Genomic DNA, 21470 nt, shown 5'->3' on the forward strand with positions numbered 1-21470 from the left:
AAGCAAGGTTGTATTATCTGCATATCGCAGGTTGTTAATGAGTCTTCCTCCAATCCTGATGCCACGTTTTCCTTCATAGAACCCAGCTTCTCAGATTGTTTGGTCAACATAAGGGGTGAATAAGTATGGTGAAAGAATACAACCCTGTTGCACACCTTTCTTAATTTTAAACCATTCAGTGTTCCCATGTTCTATTTGAACAACTGCTTCTTGGTCCATGACAGATTCCTCATGAGCACAATTAAGTGTTGCGGAATACTCATACTTTGCAGTGTTGTCCATAGCTTGTCATGATCCACACAATCGAAAGCCTTTGCGTAGTCAATAAAGCACAGGTTAAGCATCTTTCTGATATTCTCTGCTTTCAGCCAAGATCCAACAGACATCAGCAATGATATCCCTCATTCCACAGCCTCTTCTAAATCCGGCTCGAACCTCTGGAAGTTCTCTGTCAATGTTTGCTTGCAGCCATTTCTGTATTACCTTTAGTAAAACTTTACTAGCATGGGATATCAAAGAGTTAGTTATCTTTTTACTAACCAAAAAAGTAGAGACCTGAACACTGCTGCTTTCAGTGGCATAGTTTATCTTGTAACTCAGCTGGGACACTACCACCCTTCAGCTAAAAGTCGATTTTCCATTTTCTTAAGAACTTTTTAAAGAAAGCTTTTTTTTGGAGGGTTAGAATACTATGAATATTTTTGTTGAAGAGAGCTCTCAGCATTGATTCATAAACTTGTAATAATCTCTACTTTTTCCTTTACCTGAATGGACATATATCCTCATTATCACTCTCTGAGTTTATAAATGTATTACGTGTGTAGTCTCTGTAGTCCTCCCCCTGAAGGTAACCACTGAGTCAGCGTGTAGAGTAAAGGAAGGAGTCAAGAACTGAAATATGCTGTCAGAGGAGTAAGTGGAAACCCACAATCATGGGACGTTCCAGGAAGAGCTGAGTACAGACATGGTTAAAAAGCCCAGTGAAGAGTATTGGAGAGGTCATTTATGGTGATAAAAGGGCCAGGCAAGACAATTTTTTTTGGAAAGATGTTACTATGTTTCTGGGTTGAGAGAACTTGATAATAGAGTAGTTTGATGGTTATAAGGATGAAGGAAGGACTGTGGCTCTGCACTGGACTGCTGACCACAGGGTCTGTTGTTTAAGCCTACCTGCTGCTCAGCAGGAGAAAGATGAGGCTATCCATCCCAAAAAGATTTACAGCCTTGGAGACTCTATGCAGGGTCACTATAAGTCGGAACCAACTCCACGGCACATAACAACAACAAAGAATACTATTTACATTTATAGTTAGGTCTTTTCCATAATTATTTGTACATTCATTTTATTCTCAGAAACCAAATATTTTAAAATTCAGTTAAATATGATATATGGATGGTAACTATTACAGGTAGCAAACAATTTTTATAGTTTATTCCTTTTAATACTTATTTAGCACCTAACATATTTATGGCAATGTAAAAAAAAAATCTTCACCACTGGACCAATAAACAACATTCTTATCAACGGAGAAAAGACAAGTTGTCAAGGACTTCATTCTTCTTGAATCAACTATCAACACTCACGGAAGCAGCAGTCAAGAAATCAAATGACGTATTGCATTAGGCAAATCTCTGCACAAGACCTTGTTAAAGTGTTGAAGAGCAAAGATGTCAGCTTGAGGAATAAGGTGCGCCTGACCCAAGGCATGGTATTTTCAGTAACCTCATATGCATGCGAAAGCTGGACAGTGAAAAAGGAAGACTGTAGAAGAATTGATGCTTTTGAGTTATGGTATTGGAGGAGAATACTGAAAGTGCCATGGGCTGCCAAAAGAACCAGTAGATCTGTTGTGGAAGAAGTGCAGCCAGAGTGCTCCTTGGAGGCCAAGATGGCCAAACTTTGTCTCTCATACTTTGGACATATTGTCAGGAGGGACCAATCGCTGAAGGATATCATGTTTGGTAAGGTGGATGGTCAGAGAAAAAGATGAAGACCCCCAGTGAGATGGATTGGCCAAGTGGCAGCATCGATGGACTCAAGCATGGCAACAGTAGTGAGATTGGCCCAGGATTGGGCAGTGTTTCGTTCTGCTGTGCATAAGGTCGCTGTGGGTCAGTACCGACTTGATGGCACCTAACAACAAACAACAATATATTTATGACAACTAGAAGTTTAAATCATGCCTCTCTGTGTAAAAACATATTGACTGTGGAACCTGTATTTTCTCCTAGTCTAGAGTGAAAATGAGTACATTGGAAACTTTTGGGGTTTTTCTTGACGTCTTTGGGGAGATTATTTTCACCTCTCCCAGGAGCATGAGAAAACTTCAACAAGTTCACGGGAAAAAAATGGAATTAATAGATAAAAGAAAATATATAAACTTTATTTTTCAACATAAGTTCCATCAAGTTCAAGACAGTTTTGTAAGCAGTGATACCAGCCACTTAGTCCATTCCCAAAGAACTATGGGTCCTAGGAATTTAACCATGTCAGTGCTGTTTTTTTTACATTATTAACCGAAGAACAATGCATGACCTTAAAAGAATTTTTTTTTTTTTAAGATTGGGAAACAAAAAGAGGAAGTCAAATCAAGGCTGTAAGGTGGATGCCAAATTATTTCCCATTGAAACTCTTGCAAAATTGCTCTAGTTTCATGTGAGAAGTTATTAGGAGCATTGTTCTGGTGGAAAGGACTCTTGTGACATATCCTCTGGCATTTTTCTGCTGAATAGGTGCTGTTCTGAAAATATTCTCCTAATAAACACGTTATTCCTTAACCCTCCAGAAATCCAACAAGCAAAATAATCAGTGTTTTTGTTGTTGTTAAATGCCGTCAAGTTGATTCCGATCCATAGCGATCTTGTATAGGGTTTCTGGGGAGCAGCTGGTGAGCTTGAACCGCTGACCATGCAATTCAAATGGCTTTGTAGTCTGGCGCATTAACCCACAATGCCACACCAGGACTCCAAAATATCTTAATAGTACCCCAAAAATGTTGCTATTACCTTTGCTCTTGCACTTTTACTTTGACTGGACCACTTAACACTTCTTGGTAGCCATTGCTTTGATTGTGCATTGTCTTCAAGATCATACTGGTAAAGCCGACCATGTTTCATCTCCTATTATAATTCTTCCAAAAAGTGTTCAGGGTCTTGTTTCCATTTATTTAAAATGGAAAGTTCTGCTCTGGGCACAACTTTTGGCCCAGAGAATATTTCTTGAGTTTTTATCATAGTGGTCTCATATAATATTTGTCCTTTTGTGATTGACTAATTTCACTCAACATAATGTCCTCCAGGTTCATCCATGTTATGAGCTGTTTTGCAGATTCTTTGTTATTATTCAACTTTGTATAGTATTCCATTTTATATGTACCAAAGCTTGTTTATTCATGCTTCCATTGATGGTCATTTAAGCTGTCTCCAGCATTTTGCTGTTGTGAATACTGCTGTGATGAACATTGGTGCATATATCTACTCATGTCTGAACAACTTGCTAAAATTATTTAAAAGTTTAATGAAATGGTAATTTAGGGAAAAAAATCTAATTGCCAAACTGGAGTCAAAGAAATAGGAAACCTGAATGAACAACCATTAAAGAAATAGTAATCAAAATGACACCTTTTGAATGACATCAGTCCCAGAGAGTTTTTAAATATTTTCTTTCAGAAATAAAAACTATTTCTACCATAAATAAAAATTTCAGAGATTTGAGAAAGAAGAAAAGCAACCTTGGTCATGAAATTAATATCATTTTATTAAGTTCATCCAGACAAGGACAGAAAAAGAAGTGTATATGTCAAACTCAAAAAAGAGAATGATTTTAAAACTCACAAATCAAAAGTAGTAATATTTTTTAAATTTGGAGATTAAATAAGACATCCCATGAATATAGTAGGTTCAACATCAGAAACATGACTGTAATGACAAATTAGCATTGTTAATTTTTTATTTTAAGACTATTATATGGTCCCTCAGTTAGAGTAAAGAACATTCTGTCCATAAAAGCTGATACTCTGTAAAGCACAGCAGATTAGTAGAAGGAAATTGTCTAATTTTATAAAGGGCATGAATAAAAGCCCTATGGTAAACATCAGTGTAATCAAACTTTAAAAAGGATTTCCATTAAATTTCTATTAAATTCAATAACATGAGTGTCTATTTACCATACCGCTGTTCAATACTATATTGGAGGATTTCAATAAGAGAGACCAAAAAAACAGTTATGAGTATTGGAAGACCAAACTACCCTAATTTGAAGAAAATTGTCTACAGAGAAAATACAAGAAAAACAGGAAACTATTAGTATTAGACTTTAATAAGGTTATAAGAGAAACAGCTGTTGTTATTAAGTGTTGTTGAGTTGGTTCTGACTCATAGCATCTTGTATAGGGTTTCTGAGGAGCTGCTGGTGGGCTTGAACTGCTGACCTTGTGGTCTGCAATCCAGTGCTGATCCTATAGTGCCACACCAGTAGTCTAGTGTTCCTGTTGTTAAGTGCTGTCAAGTCAATTTCAACTCATAGCAGCCCTGTATAGGGTTTCTGAGGAGTACCTAGTGGATTTGAACTGCCAACCTTATGGTCTGCAGTCATTGCTGATTCTACAGCACTACACCAGGAGTCCTAGTGTTCCGATAAACCAGTAATAAATTGTAAAATACTATTTGCAATAGCAGTAGCAACTATATACTACCTAGGAATAATCTTTATGAGGAAAAGTGCAAAATTCAAGAGTGCAAAAATGCAAAATACTGCATTACAGACAGGAAGACTCAGTTTCACATCTCAAGTTTATCTGTAAATTCCAGGTATCTTAAATCAAAATTCAAACTTTTTTTTGAGGAAGCTTGAAAAGTTGATCCTAAAGTTTGATGGAAATCCAAGAGCCAAGAAAAATTAGAAGATTGAAACACTTGCCCTGTGAGATATTGTGGCTTATATATTGAGTAAGACAGTGAAGTATTAAGACACATGAAGAATGGGGGAAGAAACACTGAAACCGAATAGAAAATCCAAATATTGGAAAACTTGATGTATGAAAAATGATCCATCATAAATTAATGCAGTAAGGATAGATTATTCATCATACTTCTGGGAGAATTCATCCATATGTAAAAATAATAAAATTCAACTTATAATCTCTGAATATGCACAAGAATCAATTCCCAGTTAATTAAAAGTATTTGAGAAAAGTAAAACTTGTTAATATTTAGAAGAAAATGTAAAATAGGTATTTGGAGTAGGGAAAGAGTTCTTGAGTCACTAGCAGTACAAATAATGAGAGCAAAGATTAATCCATTTAACATTTTAAAAATGTAAAACTTAAATATTAAAAGATATCATAGATAAAGTGAAAAGACATTCCAAAAAATAGGAGAAGATATTTAACACTGCCTTTAAGAAAATGATTAGTTTTCAGAGTCTGTCAACAACTAATAAAAATACAATTAGACAACTGGAAAGGTGGTATGAACAGATAACTCACAGATGTAGAAACCTGACTAGCCTATAAGTATTCTTGTGGCCAAGGAAAGTAAAATAATGAAATAACCATTTCACCCTGATCAAATTTGTTACAAAGTACTGTCAAGTCTGTTTGAACTACTGACCTTGTGGTTCAAACTGACCTTGTGGTTAGGTGCTTATCCTACAATGACAAACCAGGACTCCCTAATCAAATTAATAGCAATAAAAAGCCCAACAATAGCTGATATTGATAAAGATGTGGGAAAACAGAATTTCATGCACTGCAGGTACAAGTATAAGTTGATAACCATATTGTGTATCAATTATATAACTAATAAACTTAAGACTTTTGTTCCTACATATGTTCTCTAGGAATCATACATCTACAAAAAAGATTATGAGATTTATTGTAACATTTTTTGTAAATGATGTGTTTCTGAATGAAAGTTCAGAAACAACATAAATATTCATAACCAGGAAAATGTTAAATTGCAAGTGAACACTGGAATTCTATAAAGCACTGAAAATGGATGGGCTAGAGCAGTGTTTATCAATTGTATTGGAACACAGTAACTCATTTATCTACATAATGTCTTTGAGGTGCTATAACAGCAGAGTTGAGTGCTTGTGACAGAGATTATACATTTCCCAAAACCTGGGATGTAATAATTGGCTCTTACAGAAAATGTTTGCCAATTTCTGAACTAGAGCTATGTGTTAACTTGGGTAAACTTCGAATATAATAAATATTGTGTGAAAATAGTATAATGATTCCAGAATAATACCAACAGTATTGAGTTTGGAAACCCATAATTATGCATTTGTATTTTATAGAATCCTACTTACTGGTATTATGATTAAGTGCTGCGGAGTTGATTCTGACTAGTATAGGGTTTCTGAGTAGTGGCTGGTGAGCTTGAACCACCGAACTTGTGGTTCAAACCGACCTTGCATTTCAGGGCATTAACCTGCATCACCACACCAGGACTCCACATATTAAGTATTAGCATAAAAATATGCACAAGAACCATAGGCACCAAATACATGGAGTGCGTACCATAGTAGAGGGAGGGAGGGGAGTAGACTATGAAAGGGCATCAACAGCTTTTGTAATACTGTTACAAAAAGAAAAATGAACAAATATGAAACAAATGAAGTGTTAGGATTTGATATGGAATGGGTACATGAATTTTATATTAACTTTTAGAATATTTGAAATATTTAATGGTAACTCAGTTTCATTGCAGTTGATGTCAGTGGTGACAAATTAGATTTTAATTGAGAGTACTCAGTATTTTGTTTTCTAGTATAAAATTTTTAGTATTTTTGTGTTAAAGTGACAGAAATTGAACATTTCACACTTCACTTTAACTTTAGCTAGGAATATTGTTTACATGTACAGTTGATTAACAGAAAGGCCCATAGGATGATTGAAAAGAGTATCATGAGCTGTTTCAGGTTTAGAATAGTATCAGGAAGGTCAGAGTCTGGCTAAAATATGCAGTACAGTCTAAGGGTAATTATGGCCCTTTGTTAAAGGAACAAAGACGACAAAGAAGTGTCTTAAGACATTGTATGATACAAATGGCGTAATTTTTTCCCTCCTAGTTTTAAGATCAAGTAGGTTTATTTTTTTTCTTTAAGTTTTTATTGTGGATTGAATGAAAGTTTACAGGGCAGATCATCAGGTTTGAATTCAACAAATCATACACCTTGTTTGACTACAATGATTATAATCCCCACCATGTACCATCAATTAACAGAATTTCTCTCTATTCACTTTCTTTTTTGTTTTTTAAAAAATCACTCAGGCATATATAATAATTTGCACCTCTAAAGGGCACATTCTGCAAGTCAGCCACCAGCTCTTAGTCCCTCTCTTCCCATGAATCTAGAGTCCTCAGCTCCTCCCTCTTTCCGTGTCATCATCTATTCCTTCATCTCTGGTGTCATTTTGTTTCTCTGGATAGGGTCCTGTATTCTACTTGTGCTCTTCTCCCTTGGTGGTGCTAGGGTCCTCTGTTACTGGACTGTAAGATTAACTACTACCCCGTTTTTATTACAGAAGTTCTACCTTTACAGTTGTGACAGTCACAGTTAGTCATGATAACAATTACTGCTGTTGAATCCTAAGAGTCTTTTCACCAGACCCATGTAGACAAGATGAAAACTATTCGGTGGGGACTCTATCCTCCCCTGCACACTGTTAAACTTAACTCCCTCTTGAAACCTTGTAAGCCAGTCATTTCTTGCCTTTATTACCCCCTCATTTTAGGTAGCCAGTGTCTAAGTTGCCCATCCTTATCTACCCTGTGTACAGAGGGGATAGGATTGATACTTGATATGAAGACTCCTTCTCTCTGTGGTGGTATTTTAGCTACTACTTCCATGAGTATAGGTCAAGTTCATTACATAGGGTTTTTGATCAAGGGGAAAGTTTTGGAATAGTTGCTGTGGAGAAGATATGAGAGAATACTTTTGGAAAATACAGACATTGCTGGTGGAGACAGAAAAAAGGTCATTCATTTGGAGACAATATAGCAATGGAACCATCTGCCTAGTTCTCTTAGCTGCTCCACCTTCAGTATAGATTGGAGACTTGTGTGTTAATATGGAGAAGTTTAGCAACAGTTGGTTGGAGCCAAATTGGGGTTTTGTCTGCTAGATATGACAGAAGTATAGGGCAAGGATATTGAGGAATTTGGCAAAAATGGTTGGATAGATCATGTCTAAACTAGGGGTTGATTTGACTACAGTTCACTGACCAAATCCTCTGCTGTTTTTGTATGTGTATTTGCAGTCTATGTATGACCTAAGAATGGTTCTTACAATGATAAATGGTGATGTAAGTACCTACATAATACCCTTGATTTTGCCTCTTGCCCTACAAAGCCTAAAATATGTATTATCTGTCCCTGTTAGAAAATATTTGCTGATCTAAAGTTTCCTTATCTAGATTTAAATAAAGAGCCCCTGGAGTGGCACTAAGGGTAAGCACTGAACTGCTAACTGCAAAGTCAGCATTTCAGACCCACCAGCTGATGACACTTAATGAAAAAACAAATAGTAAAGGTAGCTTGGGACTAATATGTAAGGTAAAAATTAAAGGTTCAAGAAACTTCTGTCTCAGTAAGGTCCAAGTATTCAGTATATTGGAAGAAATTGATAATCCTGGAAGGATAGGAAGTTGTGGTGAGATAAGAATTTAATTAAAATTTAAGCACTAGCTCAGTATAGGATCATAACAAGGTCTAACTTGTAGAGGGAGTGTCAAGATCATGTCAGGAATGGAGGTGTAGGTGGGGAAGTGAAGTCACCAGCAGTTAGAGTAAGAAAGACTGATTATGGCATGCTGTTCAAATCAGCCACTTTGGAATAGGAGGGTTAAATAGTTCATATAAGAAATAACAGAGTCAGATCTCTAAAGGTGAGAGATGCCAAATGGAAGGCATATCATATTTTTATAAAAGAAGACGACATGGGGTTTGTTTCTACAGCCAGCAGTGTGGAAAAGATTGCTAATCCATGAAATGGTTGAATGAAGGGCTGAATTAGACAGAATCATATTGCGGAAAGCACAGCCAAAGGAACTTGGGACATTGAACCAGAAACCAATCCCCAGGGCGCTCAGGTATCCTACTGGTTATTCATTTACAAGAAGGCAGCTTTCCAGGTTTCTCAGTCTCAAAAGCAGAACTAGCTGATACACATTTCAAGCCTTCCTTTCAGAGTTATATTGACATAATCAGAATGACTTTGCTCATCACTGGACCTGACTCTGACAGTACCAGAATGGCAGAGTTATTGAAGTCTTTTCTAATAAAATTATTTGATAATACAAGTATAATCCAATTTTACCTCAAATCTTTTTTTTTGTTAAAGTGTAATTCACTGATTATTCATTACCTCTAATTCCTTTTCTTTATTACTGAGTACCATCTCTATGGCAGGCATTTTGTAGGGCTGCAAAAATGAGCAACAGAGCACCCCTACGACTGCTGTTTTCTATCCATGTGAACCTCTTTATAGCCATTCTGTTTCTGTATGTAGGAAAGTGACAGCCATATTCTTACTTTTTTATATTTCTACCATGCTTTGGCATCCTGGTGTGGTGCTGTGGGTTTAATGCGCTGGATAGCACAGCCGGCTTTAACTGCAAGGTCAGCAGTTCAAGCTTACCATCCTCTCCTACACAGGGTCGCTTTGGGTTGGAACTGACTTGATGGCACTTAACAACAACAACACCATGTTTTATCCTGGTGTTGGGACTGCAGATAAAATATTGTTACCCACCAATAGAAATTTTTCATGGCATACAATGGTCATGAAATGTCAAATGAAGCCTCTACTATACTGTCTTTGGGCTTCTACAGGAAAGATGCCTCACATGCAGTGAGCTTTCAACAGACTCTTTGTGATTGAACTGGAATCTTCCATTTCTGTTAGTAGCATAACCTGTACTTATAGGCACAACTTGGTATTAATGTGGTTTTTTTTTGTGTGTGTATGTGTGTTTTTTGAGTAGTTGATGGATTTACAGCTGAGTGACAGTAATTTTCGTCGACACATCCTGTTGCAGTATCTCATTTTATTCCAATACCTCAAGGGACAGGTCAAATTCAAAAGGTAAGTTAATACAGACAGTAAGTGATTGATCTGCAGAGAGGACTTGCTTATTGTTGTATTTTATGTGTTGGACTCAGTGTATGAATAAGGACTAGATATCTAAAATGCATCTTTTCCTAGCGGTAATAGGCTGTTGTTAGAGGTAATAATAGATGCACAGAGGAGTCCATTTCTTTGAGGATCACGACACCTAATAAGGATCTTATAGGTGGGGACCATTGCCTCTTGTCCCATCCTTAGTCTAGTGAAGTTCACTGCTGCTCGATGGCCTTTTTGTGACGTATACAAGCAATATTGTAAAAAGGGAGTGCTTTTACTGCCTGCTGGGTTTGACTTCCTAGTTTTTTTTCACTCAGTAGCTGTAATTGAACTATTTAAGACTTGTAATTTTAAAGTAACATGCTATTTATAATTAACCAAAGTTTGCTATAACATAATAGAAAGATAGAGAAAATCTAACTTTGGAGTTAGACTTAGGTTTGAATTCAGATTTTGTGGCTTAGGCATGAGCCACTTTTTGATATGTACACATAGCTGATCTGAGAATTAATATTGCATGTTAAGTGCTCAGGTTTTTATTGGATGTCAGTATTTATTAGATGGCTATAAAGCACTTAGAGTCCTGGTATGGGCACTGTAGGATAAGCGCTTGATTATCAGATTGGTTTCAGTCACAAGGTTGGCAGTTCAAATTCACCAGCTGCTCCTTGGAAACCTTACATAGGGTTTTTATGAGTCAGAACCGACTTGTTGGTGCATTGTTAGTTGTTAGGTACTGTCAAGTCAGTTCCAATTCCTAGCAACTCTGTGCACAGAACAAACCACTGCCCCAAACTGTGCCATTCTCACAGTTGTTTTACGTTTGAGCCATTTGTTGGTCTCTTCCTCTTTTTCACTGACATTCCACTTTTCCAAGCATGATGTCCTTGTCCAAAAACTGGTCCCTCCTCACAGTATGAGAGACTAAAGCTCACCATCCTGGCTTCTAAGGAGCATTCTGGCTATACTTCTTCCAACAAAGATTGGTTTGTTCTGACAGTCCATGGTACTTTCTGTATTCTTCACCAACACCATAAATAAAATGCATAATAAAATTCTGTCTTCCTTATTTACTGTCCCAACTTTCACATGCATATGAAGCTATTGAAAATACTGTGGCAAAGAGATCTTGTGCAGCAGATTTGCTGAATACGTCATGTGATTTGTTGATTTCCATGAGCATTGATGGTTGATCCAAGCAAAATGAAGTCTTTAACAACTTCAATCTTTTCTTCATTTATTGTGATTTTATTTATTGGGCCAGTTGTGAGGATTTTCATTTTCTTTACATTGAGGTGCAACCCATGCTGAAGGCTGTAGTATTTCATTTTCATCAGTAAATATTTTAAGTCTTCTGTGCATCTAGTGTGGTGCTGTAGGATAAGCACTTGACCGCAAGGCTGACAGTTCACACTCACTGTACAGGGTCATTATGACTCGAATCTGACTTGACAACACATAACAACGACATGCTTCTAGCAAGCAAAGTATCAATTATATATATTTTAGGTTATTAATGAGTCTTCCTCCAATCTTGATTCCACATTCTTTTTCAAATAATCTATTTTATCAGCTTCTTGGCTCAGCATATGGATTGATTAAATGTGATGAAAGAATACAACCCTGGTGTATTTTAAATCATTCAGTCCTTGTTCTCTTCAAACGACTGCCTCTTGGTCTATGTGCAGATTCCTCATGAGCACATTTATGTGTTCTGGAGTACCCATTCTTCACTGTGATATCCATAGTTTGTTATGATCCACACAGTCAAAAGAGCTTTGCATAGTCAATAAAGCACAAATAAACATCTTTTTGGTATTCGCTACTTTCACCCAAGATCCATTTGATGTCAGTAATGATATCCCTTGTTCCACATCTTTTTCTGACTCCAGCTTGAATTTTTAGCAACTCCTGTCGATGTGTGCTGCAACCATTTTTTAATTACCTTCAGCAAAATTTTACTTGCATGTGATATGAATGATATTATTTGACTCCTGCATTCCATTGGGTCAGCTTCCTTTGAAATGGGCACAAATATAGGTGTTTTTTCAGTTGGTTGGCCAGGTAACTTTAATCCAAATTTCTTGGAATAGATGAGTGAGGGCCCCCAGTGCTGCATCAGTTTGTTGAAAAATTCCAATTAGTATTCCATCAGTTTCTGGAACCTTTGATTTTTGCCAGTGTCGTCAATCAGTTTGAATGTCGGTTCTTAGTCCATGCCACCTCTTGAAATGGTTGTGCATCTACCAATTATTTTTGGCACAGTGACTCTGTATTCCTTCCATCTTCTTTTGCTGCTTTCTGCATCAATCAGTATGTTGCCCAGGGAATCCTCTATTCCAACTCAAAGCTTGACTTTTCTTCAGTTCTTTCAGCTTAAGAAATGCTGAGTGTGTTCTTTCCTTTTGGTTCTCTAACTCCAATTTTTGTACATTCCATTACTTTGTATTCTCGAGCTGCCCTTTGAAATTTTCTCTTCAGCTCTTTTACTTCCTTATTTCTTCCAGTTGCTTGAGCTACTCTACGTTCAAGAGCAAGTTTCGAAATCTCTTCTGCTATCCATTTTTGTCTTTTCTTTCTTACTTGTCTTTCTAATGACCTTTTGCCTTCTTCCTGTATGATATTCTGGATGTCATCCTGCAGCTCTCATCTTTAGTCATTAGTATCTAATGCATCAAATGTATTCTTATGGTCTCTAAATTCAGGTGGGTTATATTCAGGATCATATTTTGGCTCTCATGAACTTGTTTTAATTATCTTCAGCCTTTATATATGAGCAATTAATGGTCTTTTCCACAGTCGACCGGTGGCTTATTTTGACTGATGACATTGAGCTTCTCCATCATTTCCTCCCACAGATATAACCTGTTTGGTTTCTGTTATTCCATCTTTTGAGGTCGACATGTATAGTCACTTTTATGTGATTTTAAAAAGTCATTTGCAATGAATAAGTCATTGGTCTTGCAAAATTATATCATGCGATCATCAGTGTCGTTTCTATCATCAAGGCCATATTTTCCACCTATCGATCCTTCCTCTTTGTTTCCTACTTTCACATTCCAGTCATTAACTGTCAGTGTATCTTGATTACATGGTTGATTAGTTTCAGACCAAAGAAGTTGTTAGAATTAATTTCATCATCACTGATTTTAGTGGTTGATGCATAATTTTGAATAATAGTGGTTTTAACTGATCTTCCTTGTAGGCATATGGATAATATCCTTGCACAGAGAGCATTGTACTTTAAGAAAGATCTTGAAATGCTCATTTTGATAATAAAGATGACACCATTCCTCTTATATTTGTTGTTTCTGGCATAGTAAATTACATGATTGTCAGATTCAAAATGGTCAGTACCAGTCCATTTCAGCTCACTAATACCTAGGATGGAGTTCTGGTGTGGTGCTGTAAGATAAGCACTGGTTCACAAAGTTGGTTTGAACCACCATGTTAACAGTTCAAACGCTCCAGCAGCTCCTCAGAAACCCTATACAAGGATCACTGTGAGTTGGAACCTATAGCACTTAGCAACACTTACAACAATGCCTAGGATATTGAACTTTATTCATTCCAGTTTTCCTAGATTTATACTAAGTACAGGAGCCCTGGTGTGACACCATAGGATAAACACTGGACTGCTAATCACAAGGCCAGTGGTTCAAATCCATCAGCCACTCCTTGGAAACTCTATACAGGGTCCCTGTGAGTGAAACCAACTCAGTGGCTCTTAACAACAACAACAATATTGCTAAGTACATCCCATGTTCCATTTATTAATGGATGTTTGTAGCTGTTTCTCCTCGTTTTGAGTTGTGGCACAGTAGCAAATGAAGCTTTGCTCCATTTATGTCATTAAAGTCAGCTCTCCTTTGAGGAGGCAGCTCTTCCCCAGTCATATTTTGAGTGTCTTCCAACCTGAGGTGCTCATCTTCTGGCTATCAGACAATATTCTGCTGCTCTTCATAGCATTTCTGTAGCTAACCATTCAGAATTGGCCTCTCCTCCTTACTCTGTCTTAGTCTGAAAGCGCTGCTGCAACCTGGCCACCATGGGTGACTCTGCCTGTATTTAAAATATTGGTAGCATAACTATACCTTCCAGCATCACAACATACACAAACCACCACAGTTTGACAGATAAGTGGTAGACTTCGTGCCTAGTGTGAGTTTAATTGATGGTAACTTTGGAACTGCCCTACACTATAATACATGGGGTCACCATGAATCAGAATCTACTTACTGGACAGCAACAGATTTGGTTTGGGTATTTTATTAACAGTTTAGTTCTGCCATCAGCCTTTACTAGAGTTTTATTGTTTTTGTGTGTTTTTTTTTCATTGTATTCTGGAAGAGTTATAAAAGACTATAGCATGCCTTGTTTGTAATGTATAGGAATATGCATGATGTCTAGAAATATATTAATATTTTTGCAGAGGTTTTTAGTCTCACATTAAACTTCTCTTAGGAAGCATTTACTGCTCTGTGTCTAATCAGACTAATTATCTGAATGTTTTACTCTCCCTGTACCTCTTCATGACTTGATTTCTAACCCTTTTAACATGAGAATAAGGAGCCCTGTGATACAGGATAAACACTGAACTTCTAACTGCAAAGTCAGTGGTGCAAGCCCACTAGCTACTCTGTGAGAGAAAGATGAGGCTTTCTGCTCATGTAAAGATTTGTTGTTGTTGTTGTTAAATGCCATCGAGTCAGTTCTAACTCAGCAACCCTGTATCGGGTTTCCGAGGAGCGACTGGTGAGTTTGAACTGCACACCTTGTCGTTCAAACGACCTTGCAGTCCATTGCTTCAGTTTAGTGGAATGAAATTGGGTTTAACAATGAGGAGGCATGGACTTTGCCAAATTTGCTGCATGGTTTGGACTGTCATTACCTTCTTTGGGTCTCAGTGTTCTCATTTATAAGATGAGTGAGCTCTTCCCTAACCCCTGTTGTTGTTGTTAAATACCTTAGAGTTGATTCCGAGAAGCAGCTGGTAGGTTTGAACTGCTGATCTTTTGGTTCTCTGTCCAGTGCTGATCCTACAATGCCACACCAGGAGCCTCTGAAACCTTGTACAGGGTCATTATGAGTTTGAATTGACTTGATGACAGGGGTCTTATGATTTACCTAGAGGATGAAGTATAAGAATTTTCTCTTATAATCCAATCATTTGTGTCTGTTCTTGTTTTGCTAATTTGGGGCACATTTGCTGTATAGCTGGCTTATATGTTACATGCCTTGTACTTGTTTTTAAGACAGCATATGAATCTTAAAATTTAACATACATTGCTGTAACTCAAGCAAGTATTTATTGCTTTGTTTCCTAGCTCAAACTATGTCTTAACTGATGAGCAATCACTCTGGATTGAAGATACTACAAAATCAGTGTATCAAGTAAGTTCAACACGCGACAACCCATGATTGCAAAAAATGGAAATTTAGAATTTTCTTTGTTTCAGCCCCAAATAGGAAAATAAGGATAAAGTTAAGCTCAGGTACAAGACCACAGACACTTCTTGGTTCTCTGCCTACAAACCACTCCTATGATGCAGAAAGTTGTTGAAAGCTTAGTATATTCTTTCTAATCACAGCTACTATCTGAAAACCCACCTGATGGAGAAAGATTTTCAAAGATGGTAGAGGTATGTGTTTTATATTTTCAGTCTTCTTAGCATTAAATAGAATTTCAAATACTTCTTTCTACTATGCAAATATAATTTGTTTTTCTCAGCATATATTAAACACTGAAGAAAACTGGAACTCATGGAAAAATGAAGGCTGTCCCAGTTTTGTGAAAGAAAGGTAAATATATAGTCATTGCAAGAGACATGAGAAAAGCATTTCAAAATATAGTTTGACATAATTTTATATTATGTATGTGTATATATATATAGCTAAGGACTCCTGGTGTGTCACTGTAGGATAAGCACTGTACTGCTACCCACATGGTTGATGGTTCCTTGGAAACCCTATACAGGGTCACTATGAGTTGGAACTGACTTGATAGCACTTAATAATAACATGTATGTAGCTCATAAATAAAATGTATGTTGAACTTTTTTAAAATATAGCTATTTTGATTTATTTTACTTTAAATTTTTTGCCTAAAATTTTTTGTCATTCACGTCCCAGAAAAGGCTGATTTTAATAATTGGAAAAAAATCCTATATACTTATACATATGAAAGTTTTATCCTCTTTATTCAACGCCACTGCGTCAGAATTGAACTGCCCCATAGGATGGGGCACTGTAAAGTCAGTACTGGACTACGAACTACAAGGTGGGCAGTTCAAATCCATCAGCTACTCTTTGGAAACCCTATACAGGGTTGCTGTGAGTCAGAACTGACTATGGCACTTAACAACAATAACAGTCTCTATGAAAGCAGACTGCCACATCTTTGTCCTGCAGAGCAGCTCATGAGTTCGAACCACTTACCTTACAGTGAGTGACTTAAGTGAACACAACTGAACACTTCACCACTGTACCATCAGAGCTGCTGCGTATCTTCTTTAGGAAAAAAAAAACAGCAACTGGATTATCTTTTATTTCCTATCCATTTGTAATTCCAAAAATAATAGATGTTTTGTTTACCATAGAACATCAGATTCTAAACCTACAAGAGTCGTACGGAAGAGAACTGCACCAGAGGACTTCTTAGGGAAAGGACCCAACAAAAAAATTCTGATGGGAAAGTAGGTGACTTGATAACTTATGTGGGATGTTGTTAGTTATTTTAATATCTTAAAAATATTACTCTGAGACCTCCAGTTTTTCACAAAAATTGAATCCAAATATGAATTGGTGTTTCAAAGGTACACAGATGATTAAAGCAAAGCAACACCACTGATCTATATCATGAAACGAGTTACAAACCGTCATTTATTGTGCCCTGCTTCCTAAACCCATGATTCTAAACTATGCCAATTTTTCTGTCACAGGCACTAAGAATCCTAAGTTGATATAACTTCTAGTTGTAGCAAAGTGCTTGAGTTTCTGTAACTTTCTAGTTAGCTACTCATTGCCTCATACTGTATTTGAATCTTTTGAATAATTGAATATACAATTAATGAAAGACAAAAATGAAATTCATACTATCACTACCCCAGAATCCACTGTTTATAGAATGGGTTTCTGTTGACTTTTAAGGCATATAAGGATGGTGGCCATAAATATTTATTTGTATATCTGTCTGTTTTGTAGTGAGGAGCTAACCAGACTTTGGAATCTCTGTCCTGATAATATGGAAGCTTGTAAATCAGAGACAAGGCAAGTTAAAAGATCTTTTTCAAATGAACTGGTAACTTTTCTCAAATGTGGAATAGAGTAGAATGGAGTCTTTTTCACAACTATAAATGCTACAGTTTATTGTGTTTGACTTTTAACATAGCAGATTATGGTTTCATACTATAAAACATCTCAGAGTACTGATGAAATACTTTTAAAAATCACAAGAAAATGAAGACTCAGAATAGAAGTCAGAACTAAGAACCAGAGTAAGCAGGCTTAGGAACCAATGTTGTGGCGGCTTGTAGTTGGGGAGTAGTGCAGGTGACTCTAGTTGGGGAGCCGAAGAAGTTGGGCTTTCCAACAGCCACAGAAGGACAGAAGGTAAGGTGCTGGGGTGCGTGACATTGTAACCGTGTTTCCCCTGAAGCACCACACTATCTGTGAAAGACTGATAGACATGGGGGGTTGTTGTTAAAATGCCATCAAATTTGTTCCAATTCATAGTGACCCTTTACAGGGTTTCTGAGGAGTGGCTGGTAAGCTTGAATTGCCGACCTTGCAGTTCACTGCGTTAACACACGGTGTCACACCAGGACTCTAGGCTTGGAGGGTGGAGAAGGGAGGGGTGGGGTAGGGAAAGTTAAACATGAAAATTAGGAAGCAAATATATTTCTACCTAGACTCTGGGTAGAAATGAAACTGTAGTTCCTGAGAAATGATTACCAATTATTTCCACGAGTGTCTACTGTCATGTACTCTTCAGATTGGTTTTATATTATCTGCACTGAGGGTAAGATGTTTTTTCAGCTCCAACCCTTGGCAGCCCCATATACCATAAGATTGGACTGTTGTGATCAGAGTTACCATTGGCTGCTCTTTAGAAGTAGATTGCCATGCCTTTATTCCTAGTCTATTTAAGTCTGGAAGCTGAAGGGGGGTGGCAAGGGGTAGCTGCACTTCAGGCACACTGGCCAGGAATCAATCCCAGATCTTCTGCTTGGAGGGTGAGAATTCTACTACCCAAGCAGTAATGCTCTTTTCTTTTTTTAAAAAAAGCTTTTATTGTGAATTGAGTGAAGGTCTATGGGGCAGAGTATCAGTTTTGCATTTAACAGATCATTGCAATGTTTACAATCCCCTCCATGCATCATCAGCTAACAGTATTTACCTCCATTAACCTTTTTTTATTTGAGACACTAATGCTCTTTTAAGGAGCTCTTGTAGCGTAGTAGTTACTATGGACTGCAAGCCGCAAGGTCAGCAGTTTGAAACTACCAGCTGTTCAGTGGGAAGAAGATGAGGCTTTCTGCTCCTGTAAAGATTTACAGCCTCGGAAACCCTGTACAGGGTCGGTATGCTGACTCCACAGCATTTAGCAACAACAACAACAATGGTCTTTTAAACTAAAATATAAAGCCCCAGGTTGGTGATATGTAAATCTTTCCGGAGATCACTTTCTACCCAGACCATACAAGTTTTGTACAGATAAAGAGTCTGAAGATAAGTTCACCATCCAAAAATCACAAAACACTCAAGGAAAGTCTGCCATGAATAAGTATCAGCAGATTGGACAAACAGCAGAAGTTAGATACCCACTTTAGATAATAAGACCCTCAGATAAAGCCTGCAAAATAAATATATTTAAGGTAATTAAAGACATAAAATAAGGAATTGAAAGTAAAAGTAGCATGACACTGTCAAAAAGGTTGGTACCAACTTGATGGCAGCTAACAACAAGAAGTCTGTAATTTGGGAAGGATGAGAGGGTTTCTGCTCCACAAAAATTTAAAGCCTTGGAAACCCTGTGTGGGGTAGCTATGAGTTGGAGTCGATTCCCCAGCACTGAAGAAGAGTCTGTTTTAAGTACTGCATTTTCTCATTTCTAGAATTTTTTTAAGCAAACCTTTTTGCAGGCTTTATCTGCACAACAGAAAAAACACTGCCTGGTTCTTGGCTAATCTCATGATCATTGCTACACTTGAACCCATTACTGCTGCCATTTTGCCAGTCCATCTCATTGGGGGTCTTCCTCTTTTTCGCTGACTCTCCACTTTACCAAGCATAATGTCCTCCAGAGACTGGTCGCTCCTGATAGTGTGTCCGAAGTATGAAAGACAGTCTGGCTATCTTGGCTTCCAAGGAGCATTCTGGCAATAACTTCTTCCAACAGACTTGCTTATTCCCTCTGGCCGTCCATGATACTTTTAATATTCTCCTCCAACACCATAACTCATACATAATTTCTTCTGTGGTCTTCCTTATTGTTCAACTTTCACATGCATATAAGGCATACCATGGCTTGGATCAGGCACACCTTAGTCCTCATACTGATATCTTTGTTCTTCAGCACTTTAAAGAGGTCTTGTGCCACAGATTTGCCTAATGCAAATTTTACTTCTTGCTGTTACTTCCATGAGTGTTGATGGTTGATCCGAGCAAAATGAAGTCTTAGACAGCTTCAATCTTGTCTCCATTTATCTTGATGTTATTTATTGGTCCAGTAATAAGGATTTTGGTGTTTATAACATTGAAGTGCAACCCATACCAAAGGCTGCGATCTTTAATCTCCATCATGAAGTATTTTAAAGTCCTCTTGAACTTTCAGCAAGCAAGCAGACTACACCCAGATGAAGAAATAACTAATGAATTAAAGAATTCACAATTAAGTAATCATCCAGAAAGCAATACAGGAAGGTGAAGAGTTAGAAAATTTGAAAAACAATAAAGATTTGACTGACAGTAGACTTCAGGAACAGCAAAAATAGCCATGGCAGTGGAAGGATATCTTCAAAGTAGTGAAGGAATGCTGTAACAAGTCAAACAGCATTCAGGAGTAATTGAGAAATAGTGATTTTCGGAGTAAAACCATCAATTAACAGAAGAAACCGTTTTGACTCATGGTAACCACCCCCTGTGTGTCAGAGTAGAATTCTATTCAGTGGGATTTTCAGTGGGTAATTTTTCAGAAGTACATTACCAACCCTTTCTTCTGATTCATCTTTGGGTGTCCTCACACCACCAGTGTTACAACAGCCAAGCTCATTACTGGTTCCCACCACTCAAGAACTCCTTACCAGGTCTTTGCTAAAGGAGCTATCAGACAGATGGAAATTTAACCCAGAAAAAAAGGATTGTTGCTCAAAGACCTAATTGAGCAGAATAAACTTCATCAAGAATTCATCATATAAAACGGTAATAAATCGTAGTTGCAGGGGGAAGGGTACGTAAAATGGTGGAACCAACATACTAGCTAAAAGTGATGTATATGACAGGAAGGAGTGATCAGAATTAAAGAAGTTTAGAGTTGAAGATAGACTGTGCTTGCTGAAGTATAAAAGAAACAAGATATATAACATATAAAATTAAGCACTTGGAACGTAGAAGAAACAGACAAAAGCAGAAAAAACATGATAATCATTGTAACTGGATTAACATACTGGATAAGTCAAAAAGTTTTGCTACAAAATCATAGCAACCCTTATTTAAATTATCAAAATGTGAAGCTATTATCTCTTGACACATTCTCTGTCCAGGCCTGTATACATACTTCTGAAAGCATGTATTCATATCCGTAACCCATTCTCGAAGATGTCTGAGCTCTTCATTTTACACCACATCAGAACGACAGTTTGACATCCTTGAGGGACTTTGATCATATTTCTTTTAAATGTTCTTTTGAGTTTTGAGAACAAGAGTTTGAAGGCACCAGATTGAGTCTGTAGGGTGCATAGGCTAAGGTTTCCCAATGAAATTCTCATTCTTAACAGGAAGAAATAAGCAGGTACATTATGATGGGAAAAAATTATTTGGTACAACTTTCCTGGCCAATGCAGTTTTCCATTTTCTTATAACTTGTTCATAATTAACCAGTCATCCTGTGTCCTGTCACGATTACTCTGTGGAATCTCCAAAAAGAGTTGCCATTAATTAACCTGAGGGAACCTCTGGACCTTGAATATAACTAACCCAGCAAATCCTCTTGGAAGCCACTGCTTTGGTTGGAGGTAGCCTACTGAGATTAAGACAGGTATATTATTGAAAGAACTTGTCATCAACCACCCACTGATCACAGACATGTTTGAATGTGTTTTTGTTTTGTTTTTTTAAG

General features: G+C 37.2%; 1 protein-coding gene across 1 annotated transcript in view; it reads left to right on the plus strand.

Annotated features, from left to right (window-relative positions):
* Nucleotides 1-21470, plus strand: part of THOC1 (THO complex 1) — a 77998-nt gene that overhangs the window by 44193 nt on the left and 12335 nt on the right. Inside the window, exons 12-17 of the mRNA XM_006867281.1 lie at nt 9993-10093; nt 15460-15526; nt 15724-15774; nt 15864-15934; nt 16732-16827; nt 17336-17401. Of these exons, the coding sequence (XP_006867343.1) occupies nt 9993-10093; nt 15460-15526; nt 15724-15774; nt 15864-15934; nt 16732-16827; nt 17336-17401 (452 nt within the window). The remainder of the gene's footprint in view (nt 1-9992; nt 10094-15459; nt 15527-15723; nt 15775-15863; nt 15935-16731; nt 16828-17335; nt 17402-21470) is intronic.

The sequence above is a fragment of the Chrysochloris asiatica genome, unplaced genomic scaffold (genome assembly GCF_000296735.1).
Source record: "Chrysochloris asiatica unplaced genomic scaffold, ChrAsi1.0 scaffold00103, whole genome shotgun sequence".
Lineage (NCBI taxonomy): Eukaryota > Metazoa > Chordata > Mammalia > Afrosoricida > Chrysochloridae > Chrysochloris > Chrysochloris asiatica.